Source organism: Mesoplodon bidens, assembly GCF_964165515.1.
Source record: "Mesoplodon bidens genome assembly, chromosome: 1".
NCBI classification, from domain to species: domain Eukaryota; kingdom Metazoa; phylum Chordata; class Mammalia; order Artiodactyla; family Ziphiidae; genus Mesoplodon; species Mesoplodon bidens.
This window is the reverse complement of record NC_138176.1, coordinates 219,467,083-219,488,572: the sequence shown is the minus strand read 5'-3', so window position 1 is coordinate 219,488,572 and position 21,490 is coordinate 219,467,083. Positions and strand designations below refer to the sequence as shown.

The window sequence follows — 21,490 nt, the reverse complement described above, 5'->3', positions numbered from 1 at the left end:
CTGCCAAGACTGTTTAAGCTTTCGGAAGCAAACTAAGTGTCCATCAACAGATGAGTAGATAAAGAAGATGTGGCAAATATATACAATGGAATATTACTCAGCCATAAAAAGAAACAAAATTGAATTATTTGTAGTGAGGTGGATGGACCTAGAGACTGTCATACAGAGTGAAGTAAGTCAGAAAGAGAAAAACAAATACTGTATGCTAACACATATATATGGAATCTAAAAGAAAAAGGTTCTGAAGAATCTAGGGGCAGGACAGGAATAAAGACGCAGATGTAGAGATTGGACTTGAGGACACGGGGAGGGGGAAGGGTAAGCTGGGACGAAGTGAGAGAGTGGCATGGACATATATACACTACCAAATGTAAAATAGATAGCTAGTGGGAAGCAGCCGCATAGCACAGGGAGATCAGTTTGGTGCTTTGTGACCACCTAGAGGGGTGGGATAGGGAGGGTGGCAGGGAGACGCAAGAGGGAGGGGATATGGGGATATATGTATATGTATAGCTGATTCACTTTGTTATACAGCAGAAACTAACACACAATTTTAAAGCAATTATACTCCAATAAAGATGTTTTTAAAAATAACGGAACGCAACATATGTGTTCACATGGGTCTCTGACTGCAGAGGACATGTCAACTCCTCAAGAGGTTCAATGGAGTCTACCACCTCTAAGCTGGAGGTGAAGGCTGCAGCCTCATCCCATGTCCACACCTTTCTAGGGTGGTGGTAGGGATTTCCCGCAGTGCATCAGCTTTTTCAAAAGTACGCTCTTCACAAATCCTCCTCTCTTGCCCACATGCTGCCCGCTTTTGATATGCTTGATCTGATGTTAGGGTTCAGTAGTTGTGGAATTGGTTAGTAAAGCTTTCTGTTACAAAGTTTGCATATGGTGGTCTGTCCTGCACTCACTTTGGTATCTGATATCTATTATATTGGGCAATATGTTGAAAGTGAGTCAGAGAGCCCTAGTTTACATGCTTCTACAAGTGGTTCTTTGTAACAGCAACCAGTCCCCAGTTGCAGGAGATGCTTTTACTTCCATTGTAATTCCAAATGTAATTGTAAATTTTGGAGATTAATCCTTTGTCGGTTGCTTCATTTCCACATATTTTCTCCCATTCTGAGGGTTGTCTTTTTGTCTTGTTTATGTTTTCCTTTGCTGTGCAAAAGCTTTTAAATTTCATCAGGTCCCATTTGTTTATTTTTGTTTTTACTTCCATTTCTCTAGGAGGTGCGTCAAAAAGGATCTTGCTGTGATTTATGTCATGGAGTGTTCTGCCTATGTTTTCCTCTAAGGCTTTTATAGTGTCTGGCCTTACAGTTAGGTCTTTAATCCATTTTGAGTTTATTTTTGTGTATGGTGCTACAGATTGATCTAATTTCATTCTTTTACATGTAGCTGTCCAGTTTTCCCAGCACCACTTATTGAAGAGGCTGTCTTTTCTCCATTTTATACTCTTGACTCCTTTATCAAAGATAAGGTGACCATACGTGTGTGGGTTTATCTCTGGGCTTTCTATCCTGTTCCATTGATGTATATTTCTGTCTTTGTGCCAGTACCATACTCTCTTGATTACTGTAGCTTTGTAGTATAGTCTGAAGTCAGGGAGACTGATTCCTCAAGCTCCATTTTTCTTTCTCAAGATTGCTTTGGCTATTCAGGGTCTTTTGTGTTTCCATACAAATTGTGAAATTTTGGGGTTCTAGTTCTGTGAAAAATGCCATTGGTAGTTTGATAGGGATTGCATTGAATCTATAGATTGCTTTGGGTAGTAGAGTCATTTTCACAATGTTGATTCTTCCAATCCAAGAACATGGTATATCTCTCCATCTGTTTATATCATCTTTAATTTTTTTCATCAGTGTCTTATGGTTTTCTGTATACAGGTCTTCTGTCTCCTTAGGTAGGTTTATTCATAGGTATTTTATTTTATTCTTTTTGTTGCAATGGTAAATGGGAGTGTTTCCTTAATTTTTCCTTCACATTTTTCATCATTAGTGTATAGGAATGCAAGAGATTTCTGTGCATTAATTTTGTATCCTGCAACTTTACCAAATTCATTGATTAGCTCTAGGTAGCATCTTTAGGATTCTCTGTGTATAGTATCATGTCATCTGCGAACAGTGACAGCTTTACTTCTTCTTTTCCAATTTGGATTCCTTTTATTTCTTTTTCTTCTCTGATGGCTGTGGCTAAAACTTCCAAAACTATTGAATAATAGTGGTCAGAGTGGACAACCTTGTCTTGTTCCTGATCTTAGAAGAAATGGTTTAAGTTTTTCACTGTTGAGAGCGATGTTGGCTGTGGGTTTTTCATATATGGCCTTTATTATGTTGAGGTAAGTTCCCTCTATGCTTACTTTCTGGAGGGTTTTTTATCATAAATGGGTGTTGAAATTTGTCAAAAGCTTTTTCTGCATCTATTGAGATGATCATATGGTTTTTCTCCTTCAATTTGTTAGTATGGTTTTTCACATTGATTGATTTGCATATATTGAAGAATCCTTGCATTCCTGGGATAAACCCCACTTGATCATGGTGTATGATCCTTTTAATGAGGAGCATTTATTTTTAAAACCCTTGACTTCAACATAAGGGTTTCAGCTCAAAGTTACCTAAGAATCAGTTAACGTCTATGCCAGGTGTTCAGTACAGTTTCTGGCCGAGGGTGCCTCTTGCTGTAATAAGTTGGTCCTGGGAAGATATAGATTCAAAGGGAGTTGGAATGGAAAGGGGCTAATTCTGGGCATAGCATCTATTGCCTTCCAGAGGGAAAAATGTTTGCCTAAGTGTGTATGTACTTTTAATAAAATCCACTTTTCATCAAAAAATAAAATAAAACCCTTGACTTCAGAAACAAAATGCAAACCCCAATCATTTTTTTTCATCTAATAGTCCATCTAACATCTCTTTTACCCCTGTCAACAACAGGAGGAAATAAGCTAACAAATCAATGTTTCCATCTATCCTGGGCTTGGATTGCTTTGGAGAAAGAGTATTACATTGTGGAGGAAGACTCCACATTCTTAGAAGTGACCCTGACATGCAGAGGACACCTTGGAGAAACATCATTTATCAGTATGTAACTTTGGATTGGTTGTTGGCAAAAGGTAACAGAAACATGAAATTTAGGCTTAAAAATAATTATAAGAGAATGGATTGGAAGAGAATCAATAACAGATTTGGGGGAACTTCTAAAAAAATGCATGGGAAATTATGCCATGGTTTTCACTCCATGTACGTTACAGGCTCATGTACAACAATTTATTCTCCTCCTTCTATTTTCCCCCTTTTTCTTTTTCAACTCAAAGGACTCCAGGAAAATGAAGAGACATTTCATAGCCACATACCACAATCCTCATCACTCCGTTTCTTTAAAAATTGTTTTTAAGCATAGAATACATTATTATGCTTAGTTCTAGCTATTTCTTTTGAAAAATTATTTACGAGTACATGATACATTATTGTGTTTAGTTGTAGCTACTTCTTTTGATTATGTATAATTGTTTTCACCCTATTAGGTTATAAATTCCTCCAATATATGTACAGTGTGAAATTTTTCTATGTTCTACAAAGACCTATGCCTCTTTGGGGTAAATGGATATGTAAAGCCTACATATTACGTCTCATTATCATTAAAAATCAACAATAATTGTTCTAATAATGCTTTACATTTTTATAACACCTTTAACTGCCAGAACTTTCAGAGATCATTTTGCGTTTTTCTGGGTTTTTTAATAAATTTAATCATCAGTGTCTTTATTTTTTTAATTTTTGGCTGCATTGGGTCTTCATTGTTGCACACGGGCTTTCTCTAGTGTGGCGAGCGGGGGTACTCTTCGTTGCGGGTGCGGGCTTCTCATTGCTGTGGCTTCTCTTGTTGTGGAGCATGGGCCCTAGGTGCACGGGCTTCAGTAGTTGTGGTGCGTGGGCTTCAGTAGTTGTGGTGCGTGGGCTTCAGTAGTTGTGGTGAGCGGGCTCAGTAGTTGTGGCTCATGGGCTCTAGAGTGCATGCTCAGTAGTTGTGGTGAGCGGGCTTAGTTGCTCCGCAGCATGTGGGATCTTCCCAGACCAGGGCTCGAACCCGTGTCCCCTGCATTAGCAGGCAGATTCTTAAACACTGAGCCACCAGGGAAGTCCCCCATTTTGCCTTTCTTTTCATAATCTTTTGTGAAGACAGATAGAGGTGTTTTGTCTTCATTTTACAAATGGGCATTTTGATTTTCCCAGACATTTGGGGTCCAATCTGAGTCCTGCCAACATATCAAAAACGTTGTAGAGAAGCCAGGAAGGAGATATCTGGAAACAGGCAATCAAGGAGAGGCAAGCTTTTCCCAGGTCTCCTCTCAAGGCTTCTCAGTTAGGACTGTTCTCCCAGGAAAAGAGGTCAGCCAAAGAGCACCCTGATTTCTGCGTGGCCCTCAGCCTCAGTCTACCCCAAGGTTACTTTGTCAACACACAGTGGAACTCGCTGCAAGAACTTCAGCTGAAACATGCCTCCTTTCTCTTGTGGCGTTCTGTCTCCACAATTCTTTATCTTGGGGATTTCTCATGGGCAAAGATTTGGGTTATTATGTCAAGAAGTATTTTCATATCTGCCCAGAACCATCTGGATGTTTGTAGACTACCTAAACTTCTCAGGGAAGTGGCCCTGGCCTCCCCATCTGAGCCAGCACCTCCATATGCACTATCCCTGTGCCCTACTTCATTCTTTCTTCATAGCACTAACCATCCCTGACATACATCATAGGTCCACTGTCTATCTTCCTCAGCAGATTTCCAGCTCCATAACGGGCAGTAACTACATCTTGGGTTATGGCCAACTCCCCAAAACAGCCTGGGGCATATGGTAGTCACCCAATATTTATTGTTAAGTGAACTACAGTCAACTCTTTTGTTCTATAAAATACCACTTAAAACCACATCAAACCACAGAAGACAATCTACAAAATACCTTACTCAGGGCTCTAGGAAGAGCTCTTAATCCCCTCACCCCACCCCATGCTGGGGTTAGTAGTCTAAGCACAGGACCTAGAAGAAAACGAAACAACACAACTATGGGATTTGAGCTCCTGCTCGGATATGTACTCTTTTTTTTTTTTGACACCCTAATGACCTTCAATTTCCTTATCTGTAAAGTATCCATCTCAAGATTTGTTTGTGGATTAAATGTGATAATGATATAAATCAATCTAACACAGTCCCTAGCACACATTAAATACTCAATGTTAACTACCATTGTTCTTTCATGAGTCTCATCCAACAGAATTGAAATTACCTGTTTACCTCCCCAGTGGACTTTAAACCCCTCAGAGGTAGTGGTGGCTGGACCCAAATCAGCATTACATCTTTAGCACCTCGTACAGAGCTGATACCCACCAAAAATTAAGTAAATAGCCACATGCCTGCACAATTTATATAGCAGTGCTACCTAGCTCTATTTAAACTGTGGCTGAGCACTGTGGAAAACAGTATGGAGGTTTCTCAAAAAACTAAAAATAGAACAATGATATGACCCAGCAATTTCACTCCTGAGTGTATATCCAGAAGAAAAAAAAACTCCAATATTCATAGCAGCAACTGTCAAGACATGGAAACAACCTAAGTGTCCATCAACAGATAAATGGATAAAGAAGATGTGATACATATATGCAATGGAATACTGCTCAGCCATAAAAAAGAATGAAATTTTCCCATTTGCAGCAACATGGATGGACTTGGAAGGCGTTATGCTAAGTGAAATAAGCCAGACAGAGAAATACAAATACGGTATGATATCACTTATATGTGGAATCTAAATAATACAATAAACTAGTGAATATAACAACAACAACAACAAAAAACCAGACTCACAGATATAGAGAACAAACTAGTGGTTATCAGAGCAGGGAGAAGCATTATCAGAATAGGGAAGGAAGTTCTACAAATTATTAGGAGTAAAATAAGCTACAAGGATATATTGTACAATATGGGGAATACAGCCAATATTTTATAATAACCATAAATGGAGTATAACCTTTAAAAATTGTGAAGCACTATATTGTACACCTGTAACTTATATAATATTGTACAGCAACTATACTTCAATTTTTAAAAAATGAATAAAAATAAACTGTGGCTGAGGACACACCCCCTCTTCCTTCTCTTCTCCACTTCAACATGTGACCAAAGGAGGGTCTTCAAAATTGGCCCTCCATTCTCAGTTACCAAACTAGTATTAATGCAGGCTTTCTGCAACAGTTTTGAAAAGTCAACACCAGCTCTTCGATCCTGGAAATTATTTTCACGCTTTAGAGTTTTGGGTGTCTTTTACATGATATCAGATTCTCTGAGAATGGGACAGAGCAAATGGCACAAGGAGCTATGAATCTCATTTTATATGAAGCTTTTCACAATAGCTGGTGACAGAGCAGGATTATTTGATATCACACATTCGAACAACTGCAGAGTGTAAACCTTATAATGAGACCTAAAGTGATGAGACATGGGTATTCATGCTCCATTAGGCATTCATTGGGATGTTAAATCAAAACCAGATGATACTAGAATGCTTCTTGAACATTCCGTGGAAAGGGGAGGATCAATTCAGCCTTGACGGGCTAGCACCTGTCACCCTTGTATCTCCAAGTGGGTATTTTTGACACTATTTTGTTGTTGTTCAGTTTCTTCAGTAAGTTGCTAATTCCTATTTCCTAGCAGTGCTCAAATCTATCCCCACCTCTCCATTTCCACCTACGGTGCCTTAACTGTCTGGAAAATTACTAACAATTCTCTTACCATCAAAAGTCAGGAAACACACGACATTGTAAATTAACTATACTTCAATTTTAAAAATGGTTTTAAAAATCACCAAAAAAAGAAATAAACACATCAGTAGATAAAGACAAAAAAAAAAAAAAACAGTAAATACGTTAAAAACTCAAGCCACTATGATGAAAGATCTGCCTGAGAAAATAACCTATAGTTATTCTCCCAGAGACTGCAGAAATTGAAATGATCAGCTACAAAATAGTCACTCAAAAATATTTATTGCCTACCTACTCCATGCCTGGCACCGTTGTGGTAACCAGAAGTTCATTAGTGAGCCAAACAGCCAAAGGTCTCTACCTCCATGGGATTCACATTCTAGAGTCTTCTTTTTTAGACTCTGAGCTTTCTGGGGCTGGGACAGTTTCTTACTCATCTCCGAATCCCAAGCACCTGGCAGAGTTTGGCACATCAGATGCCCTCAAGAGACATTTCCTAAAATAAAGAAGGGAATGCCTGTTCTCTGTTCTCTCTTTTCTGTCACTCCTCCTTCCCTGCTTTTCTCTCACTTTCATGCCCCTCTGCTTAGACACCCTCTCTTAGCCAAAAGTATAGTTTATAACTCTAATTCAAAAAGATACATGCACCCCAATGTTCCTAGCAGCACCATTTCCAATAGCCAAGGCATGGAAACAACCCAAGTGCCTATCAACAGACACGTGGGTTAAGAAGATGTGGTATATATATACCACATCGTATATGTGTGTGTGTGTGCATGTGTGTGTGTGTGTGTGTGTATATACACAATGGAATATTACTCAGCCATAAAAAAGAATGAAATAATGCCATTTGCAGCAATATGGATGAACCTAGAGAATATTATACTTGGTTAAGTAAGTCAGACAAAGAAAGACAAATATTATATTATATCACTTATATATGGAATCTAAAAAATAATACAAATGAAACTATATACAAAATAGAAACAGACTCACAGACACAGAAAACAAATTTATGGTTACCAAAAGGGAAAGGGAGTGGGGAGGGATAAATTAGGCATATGGGATTAACAGATACAAACTACTATACATAAAATAGATAAGCAACAAGGGTTTACTATGTATCACAGGGAGCTATATTCAGTATCTTGTAATAACCTATAATGGAAAATAATCTGAAATATATATAGATATATGTATAACTGAATCACTTTGCTATACATGTGAAACTAACACAGTATTGTAAATCAGCTATATTTTGATTTAAAAAAACACAAAGGGCTTCCCTGGTGGCAGAGTGGTTGAGAGTCCGCCTGCCGATGCAGGGGACACGGGTTCCTGCCCCAGTCCGGGAAGATCCCACATGCCATGGAGCGGCTGGGCCCGTGAGCCATGGCCGCTGAGCCTGTGTGTCCGGAGCCTGTGCTTTGCAACGGAGAGGCCACGACAGTGAGAGGCCCGTGTACCGCAAAAAAAAAAAAAAAAAAAAAAAAAAAAAAAAAAAAAACCACACACAAAAGTATAGTTTATAAGTGCCTTCTAGGAACATTAAGAGAAGCAATTTCTGTGTTATTTGCTTTTCATCAACAATAGAAAAACAATAGATGTGAAAGAATATCCCATCCGTCACTTGTTTATATATTTATAGTTTCCTGATTTTTGTTTAGGCATTGTAACCAAAGATGAAACTGCAAATAAAGATATAGATTTTAAAGGAAAGGGCCAGAAACAGGTCAAATTCAATCCCGGACAGACTACAGCCACGTGGAGAGTGAGAATTCTATCAGACAATGAATATGAGGCTTCAGAGACCTTCCAGATCATTCTGACAAACCCTGTCAGGGCTGCACTGGAGTTTCCAGAAATGGCAACTGTTGAAATTGTGAACGCTGAAGATGGTATGTGGTTCCTATTAGTATGACCTATTAACTAATATGGGTTCCTGGGTCCATTTCAGGCATTTATACCTCTCTCAAGCTCCATAAGCCACTGGACACATTCAATCCCACTTAGGGTTTAAAGTTAAGTAAATCAGTCCAAGGCAGTCATTTTTCCTTTGTTCTTAGGATTTTTGAAAGGGATATAGGTTTGCCAACATTCCTTTAACAAAGGCCCAAGTCCTCACTCTTAGTTCTCTGCACACTAAATATGGCGCAGCTTCGCCCCCAAATGGCTAATCCTCAGGACTCATTCCAGGCCACATCTTCTCACAATTTTCTGGGAGCTCCCCACCGGATCAGGTGGAGACCTCATATATCCCTCGCCCTAGATGTGGCCATTGGGAACCAACCAACGGATTCGTTTTTAGCATGTGTTCCACAAAGTTCTGTTATACTTGTGCATCACAGACTTGAATTCATCGGCTCATTCTACTCATTTATTGGTTCATTCATTCAGCAAATATCTCCCCAGAGAAATTAAAAAGGAAAAAATGTTAGCCAGTGATCGTGCTATTTGTTGCCTCTTTTTGTGATAGTAGAAGAATAGTCCCTAAAAGAAGATTTTAGTATTGATATTTGAATGTTAATTAGACACATCGACTATCATGAGAGTTGAAATACTTCAGGGATCCCCTAGAAGTGCATGACTTAACTATCAGGAAGGAAGTCTTAGTTAAATGCCACAAGAATCTATGAAGAATCTCCTGTATCAGCAGGTCCCAAACTGCATAACAGAAAATAAAATAGAATTTCTACAACAGGGTCAGTAAGCTTTCCATGGACCAAGTAAGTCTAGGAAACTTCAAATATCTCCCTTCCTTTGAAGCATCATAATTCACATTAGCTGATTAAGGCTCCTGAGAAATTCTCCTATAAAGAAACCTGTTTAAACTAACACAGTATTGTAAATCAACTATATTTCAATAAAAAAAAGAAAAGAAAAAAAAAACCTGTTTAACTTAGTTTATCTGGTTTTCTCAAATTAGACCATAGACCTTTTTTTTTTTTTTTTAATTTGTGGTGCCCAAAGAATATCCTTTAAAATCCTTGAATTCTAGTTTTCTTGAAACACAATTTGAGAAATACTGTTCTACACGCTTTGCACTCCGGCAGACAAAAATAGAAAACACTGCCCTCACCACCCAATGAATGAGGTATCTGATCCGTTTTGTTGATAACAACACTTAAACATATGAATCAATTAGGAAAGCCAGATGTGAGGGTACATGGCCAAAACAGAGTTCTGAGCTAAGAAAGTGGAAAGATCACCATCATTCCAAACAATTAAGCTTTTTGGAGGAGGCAGGATTTGAGCTCTTTTTTTTTTTTTTTTTTAAAGAAGATGTTGGGGGTAGGAGTTTTTATTAATTAATTTGTTTATTTTTGCTGTGTTGCGTCTTCATTTCTGTGCGAGGGCTTTCTCTAGTTGTGGCAAGCGGGGGCCACTCTTCATTGCGGTGCGCGGGCCTCTCACTATCGCGGCCTCTTGTTGCGGAGCACAGGCTCCAGACGCGCAGGCTCAGTAGTCGTGGCTCACGGGCCTAGTTGCTCCGCGGCATGTGGGATCCTCCCAGACCAGGGCTCGAACCCGTGTCCCCTGCATTAGCAGGCAGATTCTCAACCACTGCGCCACCAGGGAAGCCCTTGAGCTGATTCTTGAAGAATAAAATGGGATTTGGATTCCTAGATGGATATGAACAGGCTGCCCAGAATGGGAAAATAGAGAACGTTACTGAATAACTCAGTCCTAATGTATCAGGTTTTTCACATGACATTAATAACTGTAATTCACTTTTAACTTCCTCCATGATGACAACCTTTAGAATCAACTGATGTCCAGACAGTAGACTACCATAGGGAGGTAAAATGGCAGAATGAAAATTATCACTGGTCTTTCTCCTCTGTAACTCGGGACAAGTGTTTTCCAAAGGCAGGAAAATAAAGAAGAAAAAAATTAACAAATGATTAGCTAGATAATTCAACATTGAATTATGGGTAAACTCTTAGTAATAGTTCCAAAAGAAGAAAGGATGGTCTACTACAATATTTTTCCTTCTTGCTTCCATTACTGAGAGGAAGAAATTTTGTGCGTGTATGTATATATGATACAGAGGAGAGATCTGAGTCTATTAAATGTGGTTTAATCCAGAGAATTACTTCAGTTCTCCACTTGACTCTGTGAGTAGGACCAACCCACTTCAAAATTTTATATTTTTAAACAAACATATATATGTTAACTACACAATGCGTGCCTAATGAAAAGCCCCGCCCCCCCAAAAAATAGTACACATAATTCCATCAACAAGAGATAACCAGTATTCATACTCGTATTTCAGTGACTATTCTGATGATGCATATGTGTATATTTTTATGTCCCAAACTGCATGGCAGATAACAATATAACAGAAGTGCACACACACATACCCACATACCCAGCTCAGGAAATTTCAGTGGAAATATTATTTTAAGAGTTAAGGCAGGACGAGTAGCTTCTTTTTCTCAACATATTAAGTGTCCAGCCTTGTGTCTTACCATGATATCTGCTCAATAAATGAATCAAATGTTTGTTGAATGAAGCTGGAAAAGATTTTATGCATTAATGAATTATATTACCTGATTGTTAAAAGCATTAAAAACACACACACACTAAAAGTAGGTCTTCTTATTGAGAAGACCTAAAATGTGACCTCAAAAAAAAAAAAGACGGGCTTCCCTGGTGGTGCAGTGGTTGAGAGTCCACCTGCCGATGCAGGGGATACGGGTTCGTGCCCCGGTCTGGGAAGATCCCACATGCCGTGGAGCGGCTGGGCCCGTGAGCCATGGCCGCTGAGCCTGCGCATCCGGAGCCTGTGCTCTGCAACGGGAGTGGCCACAACAGTGAGAGGCCCGCGTACCGCAAAAAAAAAAAAAAAAAAAAAAAAAAAAGACACAAAATTGCTGTGATAATTCTTTCCATTTTAGTGCTAGATAACCTTTTTAAGCTTTCAGAAGGTGTCTGCTAAACTCAATTTCACTGCCCCTCCAGCTCCACTTAATGATATATATTTCCTATTCTTACTGTATTTCATGCAGTTAACCATGTTGGAATATATAAGGGTCAAAGATTATGTATATTTCCACTCAGGTTAAAATATCACCAATATCACCAATTAAACTTAAGTCTTGCCAAAATGTCTTCTATCATCTTTTCTAGAATCAGCAGTTTATATTCCAGAGGCAGAATACAAAACAGAGGAGGACGTTGGGGAGCTTTTGATCACTGTAAGGCGGTCTGGAGATACAAACCAGGAACTCAACGGTCATTTGCTCTACACATCAAGGTATGAGGCTTTGTGGGTACTGATATCCAGGAATAGAGTCCTTAGTACAGGACTGTGGTGATGCTGGGAGTGGCCGGGTGGTGAGCCAAGCGCTTGGGGAGGACAGGGAAACCTGGACCATTCATGGTGACTCCCATGCAACTCTCTGCAGGTGCCCTAACTTTGAGCTGATCTCCTCAACCAGGGATAAAATTGTACTCAAAATTGAGATTAAAAACCTCTGCTGTGACTACCCACAAAATTTTGTGAGGGTCAAATGAGACATTCATTTGTAAAATAGTTTATATATGCTGGTGGAAAATATAACGAAGGGTTCTTAATTTTAATAGTCATCATGGCATCTAGGAAACAATGTGAAATAGCCTGTGTATAGCACTCAGTCTCTCTTCTTCTCCTCCCAACCTCCCCAACAATTAAAACTGCTCCCCAATCATGGGCCCGGGTGTCCTCACACCTCAAAACAACATCCCATTCTTTCTGACCTCACCAGTCAAAATTTAGCTATCCTGTGTCCACTCCCTAAAGATCCTATTTTCTAACTCACTAGGACCATGAATAGGTGAAAATGATGGAACTACATGAAAACCATCCAAATGAGAATAAGAATAAGCTATAAAAGTAAACTACATTTTTCTACACTCACACCAACATTTCACTTCTGACACCAGATGTGTGCAAGTTTTTCCTACACCAAGCAATTCTCCATTTATGCAGAACCAGCTGGTGTCCTAAAATTCTATTCAATTCTGAAACTATCTACCTGGAGGTAACAGAGACCCCACAGGTTAAGGGCTCAGTCCCACAAGACGGCCTCCACGTCAGATGCCAATCGCAAGTCCAGGTGGTCACCTATGCTTCTGACAGACAGGTTATAAATCAGAGGTTCCCACCACCCCCTCTTTGGGTTTGATACTTTTCTAGAACAGCTAACATAATTCGGGAAAACAGGTTACTTACTAGGTTACATATTATTAGAAAGGATACAAATCAGGAAGAGCCAGATGGCAGAAATGCATAGGCTAAAGTATGTGGGAAAGGACACAGAACTTCCATGCTCTCTCTGGGTGAGTCACCCGCCCAGCAACCTGGAAGCTCTCTGAACTCCTCTAGCTAGGATTATTTTATGGAGGCTTCCTTATGTAGGCATGATTGATGAAATAATTGGCCATTGGTGAGTAACTCAACCTCTAACCCCTCTCCCTTCCCTGGAGGTTAGGGAGTGGGACCAAAATTTCCAACCCTTTGATCACCTGGTTGGTTTCCCTGGCAACGAGTCCCCATCCAGAGCCTCTGTGGGAGCCCCAGACACCAGTCATCTCATTAGCACACAAAAAAACACATCGCTTCAAAGACTCCAAGGGATTTGGGAGCTGGGTGACAGGAAACAGGGACAAAGACCAAAAGTGTATTATGTCACAGGCTAGTTTACTGGGAGGTCACTATAGCAAGAGGATCAGCCACCATCACTTGCATCTGGCAGAGACTCAAAGTCAAGCAGAGGAGTGGAAAGTTTTACAGTGAAAAAGAGAGAAGGCGTGGACATATATACACTACCAAGTGTAAAACCCATAGCTAGTGGGAAGCAGCCGCACAGCACAGGGAGATCAGCTCGGTGCTTTGTGACCACCTAGAGGGGTGGGATAGGGAGGGTGGGAGGGAGATGCAAGAGGGAGGAGATATGGGGATATATGTATATGTATAGCTGATTCACTTTGTTATAATGCAGAAACTAACACACCATTGTAAAGAAATTATACTCCAATAAAGATGTTAAAAAAAAAAAAAAAAGAGAGAGAGAGAGAAGGCTTCAAGATATGCCCTGATTGGGGGCTGTTGGCTTGGGGAAGCTGGAGGCGCCTGTGTAATTGACCAGGGGAGCATATTTGGCTTTCTTTGGTTGTTCCTAAATTGGAAGCCAGGGCAAAAATCAGAGAAGCCGGGAGTTATTAAGTTCTGACGATTTGGGGTGGATTGCTAACAGAGGTTGTGGTTTGACTTCCTACATGAGTTACTGCAGATTGTGGGTCAGAGTTCTATTTTTACACATGATCTGACCACTCCCTTTGCATATATCCCATCTGTCAAAATCTATGCTCACACTTGCTAAACATCTGACTGTGCACAGTTGTAACCTCCACAATAAAGAATTATCTATACAAAATATCAGTAGTGCCAAGACTGAGAAGAGGAATAAGAATAAATTCTCCTCTGCCCCAGACGGCAAGGGATTTGGCAGTAAGCCAACAATTTATTTTGAGTTACTCAAAACCAACTACAAAGGGCTTCCCTGGTGGCGCAGTGGTTGACTGTCCACCTGCCGATGCAGGGGACACGGGTTCGTGCCCCAGTCCGGGAAGATCCCACATGCCGCGGAGCGGCTGGGCCTGTGAGCCATGGCCACTGAGCCTGTGCGTCCGGAGCCTGTGCTCCACAACGGGAGAGGCCACCACAGTGAGAGGCCCGCGTACCGCAAAACAAACAAACAAACAAACAAAAAACCAACTACAAGGACAGGCCTTGTAGAACATCTATAAGATCTTCATGTGTGTGTTTGGCTATATGTTTAGGGTTGAGAAGCCCTATAGCCTGTTCTTTAAGTACGACTCCCCTCTTGAAGGCACCAGATACTTCCAGCTACATCTAACTTCAACTCTTAAGTTTTACCCTGGTGTTACCTCATGCAGGAAAAGCAACAAGAAGAAATAACAAGGTGAAGTAGTCCTTGAGGTCTTCTTTGTCAGTTGATCCCTGGGAGGATGTGCCAGCTCTCTCTTCCAAGTGCACACAGGGCTCCAGTTGGAGTCTTACAAGGAATGAGGGCCGGGGCAAGTGGGGCAGTGGCCGCAGGTGGGCAGAGCAGCTGATGGAGAAATTGCCCTCATCCTCTGCTCTATGATTCCAGCTGGGCTACTTCCGGTACCAGTGGCATATTCTATGTCCACGAGCAGAGTGTCTGGAAGACAATGATTCTGTGAATGGGAGAAATGAAATAGTAAACAGCCCAATTTGGAAGATTAGGTGTAATTGCTAAAATGGAAGGGACTATCCCTCTGCCTCTGGAAAGAGCTACCCTTGGGATGACAAGTAGAAAGAACCAGAAAACTCAGAGTGTCTGGCTGTGAGCCAGCTGGGATATGGGGATGCCTCCACCTCAAGTGGGAGAAGCTACACCCAAATGACCTCCCCATAAGGTCTTCAGGTTCAAGAGAGCTGGTGTTCCCAGCAAACTTCCTGCATAGCTGACAGCGAGAACTTATACAATTTTTATGCATATTCAAGTGTCGTGGTATTTGTCGTCACGACTCCCTACAGTTACTTAAATATCTCAGTGGATAAAAGTTCAATTTGGTTATTTAAGCCTTTCTGGAAGTCTTGTTAAAATAAATGTTTACCAATTACTTATTTTCATGAATAAAATAAGCATAAGCTGATGTATAAATAGTTGAATGGAAAGGAGACTCACACTCTGTACATTAATAATAATTCACAGATGATAAACATGTATTACACTTATAAGCAGGTGAAAGAAGTGACTAGTTTTATGCTGTGCTTTCATGGTGACCTCAGGGTCCCAAAATATCTGTCGTCAGTATTCTCAGACAATAACATGGAGGTGTTGCATTAAAAAAGCATTGTCTGGGAGAGGAAGAAGAGCTGAGGAATAAACTCTCCTTCACTGGCTGAGAACAGTTGCTCTATAGTAAAATGTTTAAGCTCAGGGATATGCTGGGAAAGGATGTGCAAATTAGATACTTCTTAACCCTGTCTTATTCTCAAAATAAATGTCATCTGTCTTTTTCTTCTTATTAGTCACTTTTTTGTTGTTGTTAGGAAATTGCTCCTATTGGAAAAATAGCCAATGAAGAGCAAACCACAGAACCTAAAACCAAGGGAACGGGAACAGTATTGAGTCATCCTGTGGTTTTAGTCAACCCCAAGTCAAGTATGCTGAGGTTTTTAAATAATCAGCTTTATCCAGTTAAAAGGGATTGTGTGGTAAACCACAGCCATGGGCCACCCCACTCCTCTAATTGGCTGTTTCTCTGGGTCAAGTTAAGGAGGAGGTGAAAAGCAGTTTCCAAGCACATCCAGCGAAAGACTTTTTCCTTTCTTTCCTTTAGAAAAAAAATTTGCTTATTTATTTGGTTATAGGTGTATATATAAGTTATAGAAGTTATACCTTGCATCTCAGAGGGGTTCTTTGGATAATTTAGAAGCTCCTTGACTGTAGGTCTGCTGGGGGTACATGCTCTTGTATATCAGAACATGTCTTTATATCAACCTCAGTCTTGAAACTCTAGATTGACAGTTACTATCTCCCAGCATTTTGAAGTTATTATTCCATTGTCTTCCAGCTTCCGTTGTCTTGTTAGGAAGTCTGCCCTTAGTCTAAAAGTTGTCTTTCTAATGATTTATCTTCTCTGTGCATTTAAGATATTCTCACATTTATTTGATCTGAATCTGTGAAAGGTCTGGGGGCTTTACTTGAAGAAGTTTTCCTCTAAGGAGGATCTGCATTGCTTCTTCTGGGATCAAGAGCGATGCTGACCCAGAAACACTCCTGATCCCGTGTCCCAGGCCAAATCCCAGAGTTTCAGACTCAGCTCCCTGATGGTGCCACAGGCCCATGGCCCAGTCTCCCCTGAAGTGCTGACTCTGAATCCCAGCTTGAGTGGAAGTATCTTCTCTAACTGTAGGGGGGTTGGGGTTTGGGGGTTTTAGGGTATTGTTTTTGTTTTGTTTTGCCCCTTGATGATTTCCCTTACTTCCTGTGAGCACAGAAAAGGCAGAATTATTATTTCTTCTAGATATTTTATAGTGGGAGAGTATCCCAGAATACCTAGCCAGCCAAGTTGCTGGGAACAGAAGTCCCAAAGACTCCTCTAGACAGAAGCTCCCATGCTGCTCCAGCCCTGTCCCCTTCTCCCCTTATCTCCACTCACTACCCCATCTCCCCCAAGTCATGGACCCTCCTGGGCATGAAATGAACTGGGCCTGGGGCTTCTGACTCCGCTTCAGTCAGGAATTAGATGCTGTGCTTTTAAAGAAAGCGATTTCTTGTCTTGCTGCCCTATTAAAATTATATATGGAAGGAAATTTGTATGCTTAAAAGAATGTATAATCATGTAATATAATAACTAAAGACAAAGTGAGGAGGTTAAAAAATGCTCTATCTGGGCTTCCCTGGTGGCTCAGTGGTTAAGAATCTGCCTGCCAATGCAGGGGACACGGGTCAAACCCTGGCCTGGGAAGATCCCACATGCCGCGGAGCAACTAAGCCTGTGCACCACCACTACTGAGCCTGTGCTCTAGAGCCCACGAGCCGCAACTACTGACCTCACATGCCACAACTACTGAGGCCCACGTGCCTAGAGCCCGTGCTCTGCAACAAGGGAAACCACTGCAATGAGAAGCCCGCGCACCACAGCGAAGAGTAGCCCCCACTCGCCGCAACTAGAGAAAGCCCGCATGCAGCAGCGAAGACCCAAAACAGCCAAAAATAAATAAATTAAATTAATTAATTAAAAAAAAAAATGCTGTAGGGCTTCCCTGGTGGCGCAGTGGTTGACAGTCCGCCTGCCGATGCAGGGGACACAGGTTCGTGCCCCGGTCCGGGAAGATCCCACATGCTGCAGAGCGGCTGGGCCCGTGAGCCATGGCTGCTGAGCCTGCGCATCCGGAGCCTGTGCTCTGCAACGGGAGAGGCCACAACAGTGAGAGGCCTGCGTACTGCAAAAAACAAACAAACAAACAAACAAATAAACAAACAAATAAAAATTTAAAAATAAATAAAATAAATAAAAAAATGCTGTATCAGGAAATGGGAATTTGACTCCTGGACAAGACACTGGGGTGTTCCCTGCCTCAATTTCCACATCGATAAAGTACCCTAGCCAGCTCATAAAGTTATCAAATGCCATACTAGAGTGATTCAATTACCCTTTAATGTAGCTTCTTGATAGAACTTTCTCTCTGACTTTAAGCATCATTTATGATTTTTACAAAGCAAATGTACTCTGAAGCTGCAAAGACTGAGCCATATATACCCTCTGTAAAGAAACAATTAATTTTTAAAATAGTTTCAGAGATTATCAGACTCCCAGTGATGTCTGAGATGGGCATGGGCGAGGGAAAATCTATGCCACTGTCAGTATGGATGGAGTGGCTTGCTGGATCCAGCCAATAACTGCTCCTGAGAAACAATTGGGTGCATCTCTTTCCAACACTGGATTCAGTGACTTCACATTGATAGTGAAACTGGCTGTGGTACTTTTGTGTGTTTTGTTTTGTTTGTTAAACCTTTACCAACACAACATCATGCTCAGTTAGTCTGAGATGAATCCTTTGGTTCTAGCTTGAATTTTGGAGAATTAAACCCATACTCAGTGAGACATTCCATTCTGCCCCATAATCTACCTCTAATGTTCCTCATAAAGATGTTATAACACAACTACTGGGTAAATTGCCCTAATAAGGCTTGAGGCCCAACTGCTAAAGCATCTTTATGAAAGCAATCTGGAAATCACACATCAGTCCTCCTTGGAGACTCTTCACTATTAAATAAGGGATTTGTCCAGACCATCACCAGAGACCTCAGCTTATATCACAAGGTATATTTGATGTTTTTGGAGCAGAAGTTTCTAACTCATGGGGATTCTTTTTTTTTTTTTTTTTTTTTTTTTTGCTGTACGCGGGCCTCTCACTGTCGTGGCCTCTCCCGTTGCGGAGCACAGGCTCCGGACGCGCAGGCTCAGCGGCCATGGCTCACAGGCCCAGCCACTCCGCGGCATGTGGGATCCTCCTGGACCGGGGCACGAACCCGCGTTCCCTGCATCGGTAGGCGGACTCTCAACCACTGCGCCACCAGGGAAGCCCTAGTATTACTTTTTTTAGGTCTCAGTTGTCCTTTCTACAAGAGGCACTTTCAAGAGAAAATGTTGATAAAGACAGGGACGGGATCAGACTATTTTATTGTGAGTCTCAAATCAGTTTGACCACTTCATCTCTCAAACACGCCTCTCTCAGGATTTGAGTGGCTATGGGTTGCTGTGTTCAGATCTAGACAGAATTAGACTGGGCTGCTGTTACAGACCCAGAATTGGTGTGAATTTATAGATACAGCACAGAGCTTCCATGAAACTGAGCTATGTCAAGCGATAAACCAGATGGAGCAGAGTTTGAAGAGTGTATATGCTCTTTAGTTGGGGATGGCAAATTTATCATGTATTATATTGTTCTAGAACAAAGGAAAATATGAATGTGATTAAAAGTTGGTTTGGTTTTTGTTAGTTTGGTCTCCTAAATGGGTTTGTTTGTTAATATCCCACCCTGTGGACAAGATCTCAGAATGGTACAATAGGCCAGTTTTGGTCCACTAAGAAAAAGAAATTGCTGGGACTTCCCTCGTGGTCCAGTGGTAAAGAATCTGCCTTCCAGTGCAGGGGACCCAGTTTCGATCCCTGGTCAGGGAACTAAGATCCCACATGCCGCAGGGCAACTAAGCACATGTGCCACAACTACTGAGCGTGCACGCACCTCAACTAGAGAGAGAAAACCCGCACACCACAACTAGAGAGAAGCCCGTGCTCTGCAATAACAACAACAAAAAGATCCCCCATGCCTCAAATGAAGATCCCGTGTGCCACAACTAAGACCCAATGCAGCCAAATAAATAAATAAATAAAGGGGGGAAAAGAGGCTAGCCATCAAAGCCTTGGGAAAAAAATAAAGAAATTGCCAAGGACTAAGTTCAGTTCCTAAAGATATTTTCACATGTCTCAAGGGCTAAGAATAAGTATAGACTCTGAAGTCTATGCATTCTTCATTGTGTAATTTATTTTCAAAAATTGACCCCTTAGAATTAAGATAACTATTTTTTTCTTAAAATAATGCGTATGACAGCTCAATACCAGACAAACAACCCAATCAAAAAACAGGCAGAAGATCTAAAAAAACACTTCTCCAAAGAAGACATACAGATGGCCAACAGGCATATGAAAAAATGCTCAACATCACTAATTATAGGGAAATGCAAATCAAAACTGCAATGAGGTATCATCTCACTCCAGTCACAATGACTATCTTCAAAAAGTCTACAACTAATAAATGCTGGAGAGGGTGTGGAGAAAAGGGAACCCTCCTACACTGTTGGTGGGAATGTAAATTGGTGCAGCCACTATGGAAAACAGTATGAAGGTTCCTTAAAAACTAAAAGTACAGTTGCCATATGATCCTACAATCCTATTCCTGGCCATATATCCAGAGAAAACTGTAATTTGAAAAGATACATGCACCCCTATGTTCACAGCAGCTCTATTTACAGTAGCCAAGACATGGAAGAAACCTAAATGTCCATCGACAGATGAATGGATAAAGAAGATGTGGTAAATATATACAATGGAGTATTATTCGGCTGTAAAAGAGAATGAAATATGCCATTTTCAGCAAGATGGATGAACCTAGAGATTATCGTACTAAGTGAAGTAAGCCAAAGACAAATATTTTGTGATATCGCTTATATGTGGAATCTAAAAAAAATGATACAAATGAATTTATTTCCAAAACAGAAATAGACCCACAGACATAGATGACAAACTTATGGATACCAAAGGGGAAAGGGGCGGGGGGAGGGATAAATTAGGAGTTTGGGATTAACATATACACACTACTGTATATAAAATAGATAAGCAACAAGGACCTACTGTATAGCACAGGGAACTGCACTAAATATTTTGTAATAACCTATAAGAGTTCAAGTCAAAAAAACAATAAAGTATGTGAATTTTCAGTATACTCCATAGAAATTTGGAATTTGTATTATATTTTCTGTTAAACCAAAGAGATATTAGGGAGTGTCTACTAGGAATATTAATCTTGATTATGTAGATTTTTGGAGAGAGAGATGTTACTCACAATCTTATATATAAAGTATCTGTTGTTTTCTCCACAGAAGAGAAGGAAATAGGAGTAATTTTAACTGTTTGAGATTCTGAAGAATCACTGCATAGTCAAGTGTATTTGATAAATATAAGAGGCAAACAGAGGAATAGAAACACTCTGAAAGAAAAGAATGACAATATGGAGTTATGTGGCTTTTTAAAGCCTATTTGAAAGATTAGAATTTTTTAAATATCAGGGTTCTGATTAGCATTATAGCTAGAGCAGCTATCTCTCACTGAGAGGTTGGGACAGGTTTGCCTGAACCACGTTCTCGAGACCCAGAAGTTGTTTGCCGGGCAAAATGAGAGAGAAAGAAGCAAAGTTATGGATGTAGGGACTTTTTTAACATTGTTCTACATACTCTGCTTCATAGTAGCTCTTTCCTTTTATAACCAGTTCTCAGTTTTCTAGGGTGATGAGGAATTAACATGAAAAAGTTGAAATCGGTATATCTATAGCTTTAACTTCCTTTTATCTTCACTGTCATACCTTTTCCTGTAGCCGAAGAGTGATGCCAGTACAATATCTGTGCT

At 40.6% G+C, this 21,490-nt stretch overlaps 1 protein-coding gene across 1 annotated transcript in view; it reads left to right on the top strand.

Annotated features, from left to right (window-relative positions):
- The window catches only part of FREM3 (FRAS1 related extracellular matrix 3), a gene marked incomplete at both ends in the record, with an annotated part of 43,930 nt that overhangs the window by 15,025 nt on the left and 7,415 nt on the right, over positions 1 to 21,490 (top strand). The window contains 4 exon segments of the mRNA XM_081216529.1: positions 2,866 to 3,089; positions 8,425 to 8,655; positions 11,891 to 11,991; positions 11,993 to 12,017. Of these exon segments, the coding sequence (XP_081072655.1) occupies positions 2,866 to 3,089; positions 8,425 to 8,655; positions 11,891 to 11,991; positions 11,993 to 12,017 (581 nt within the window).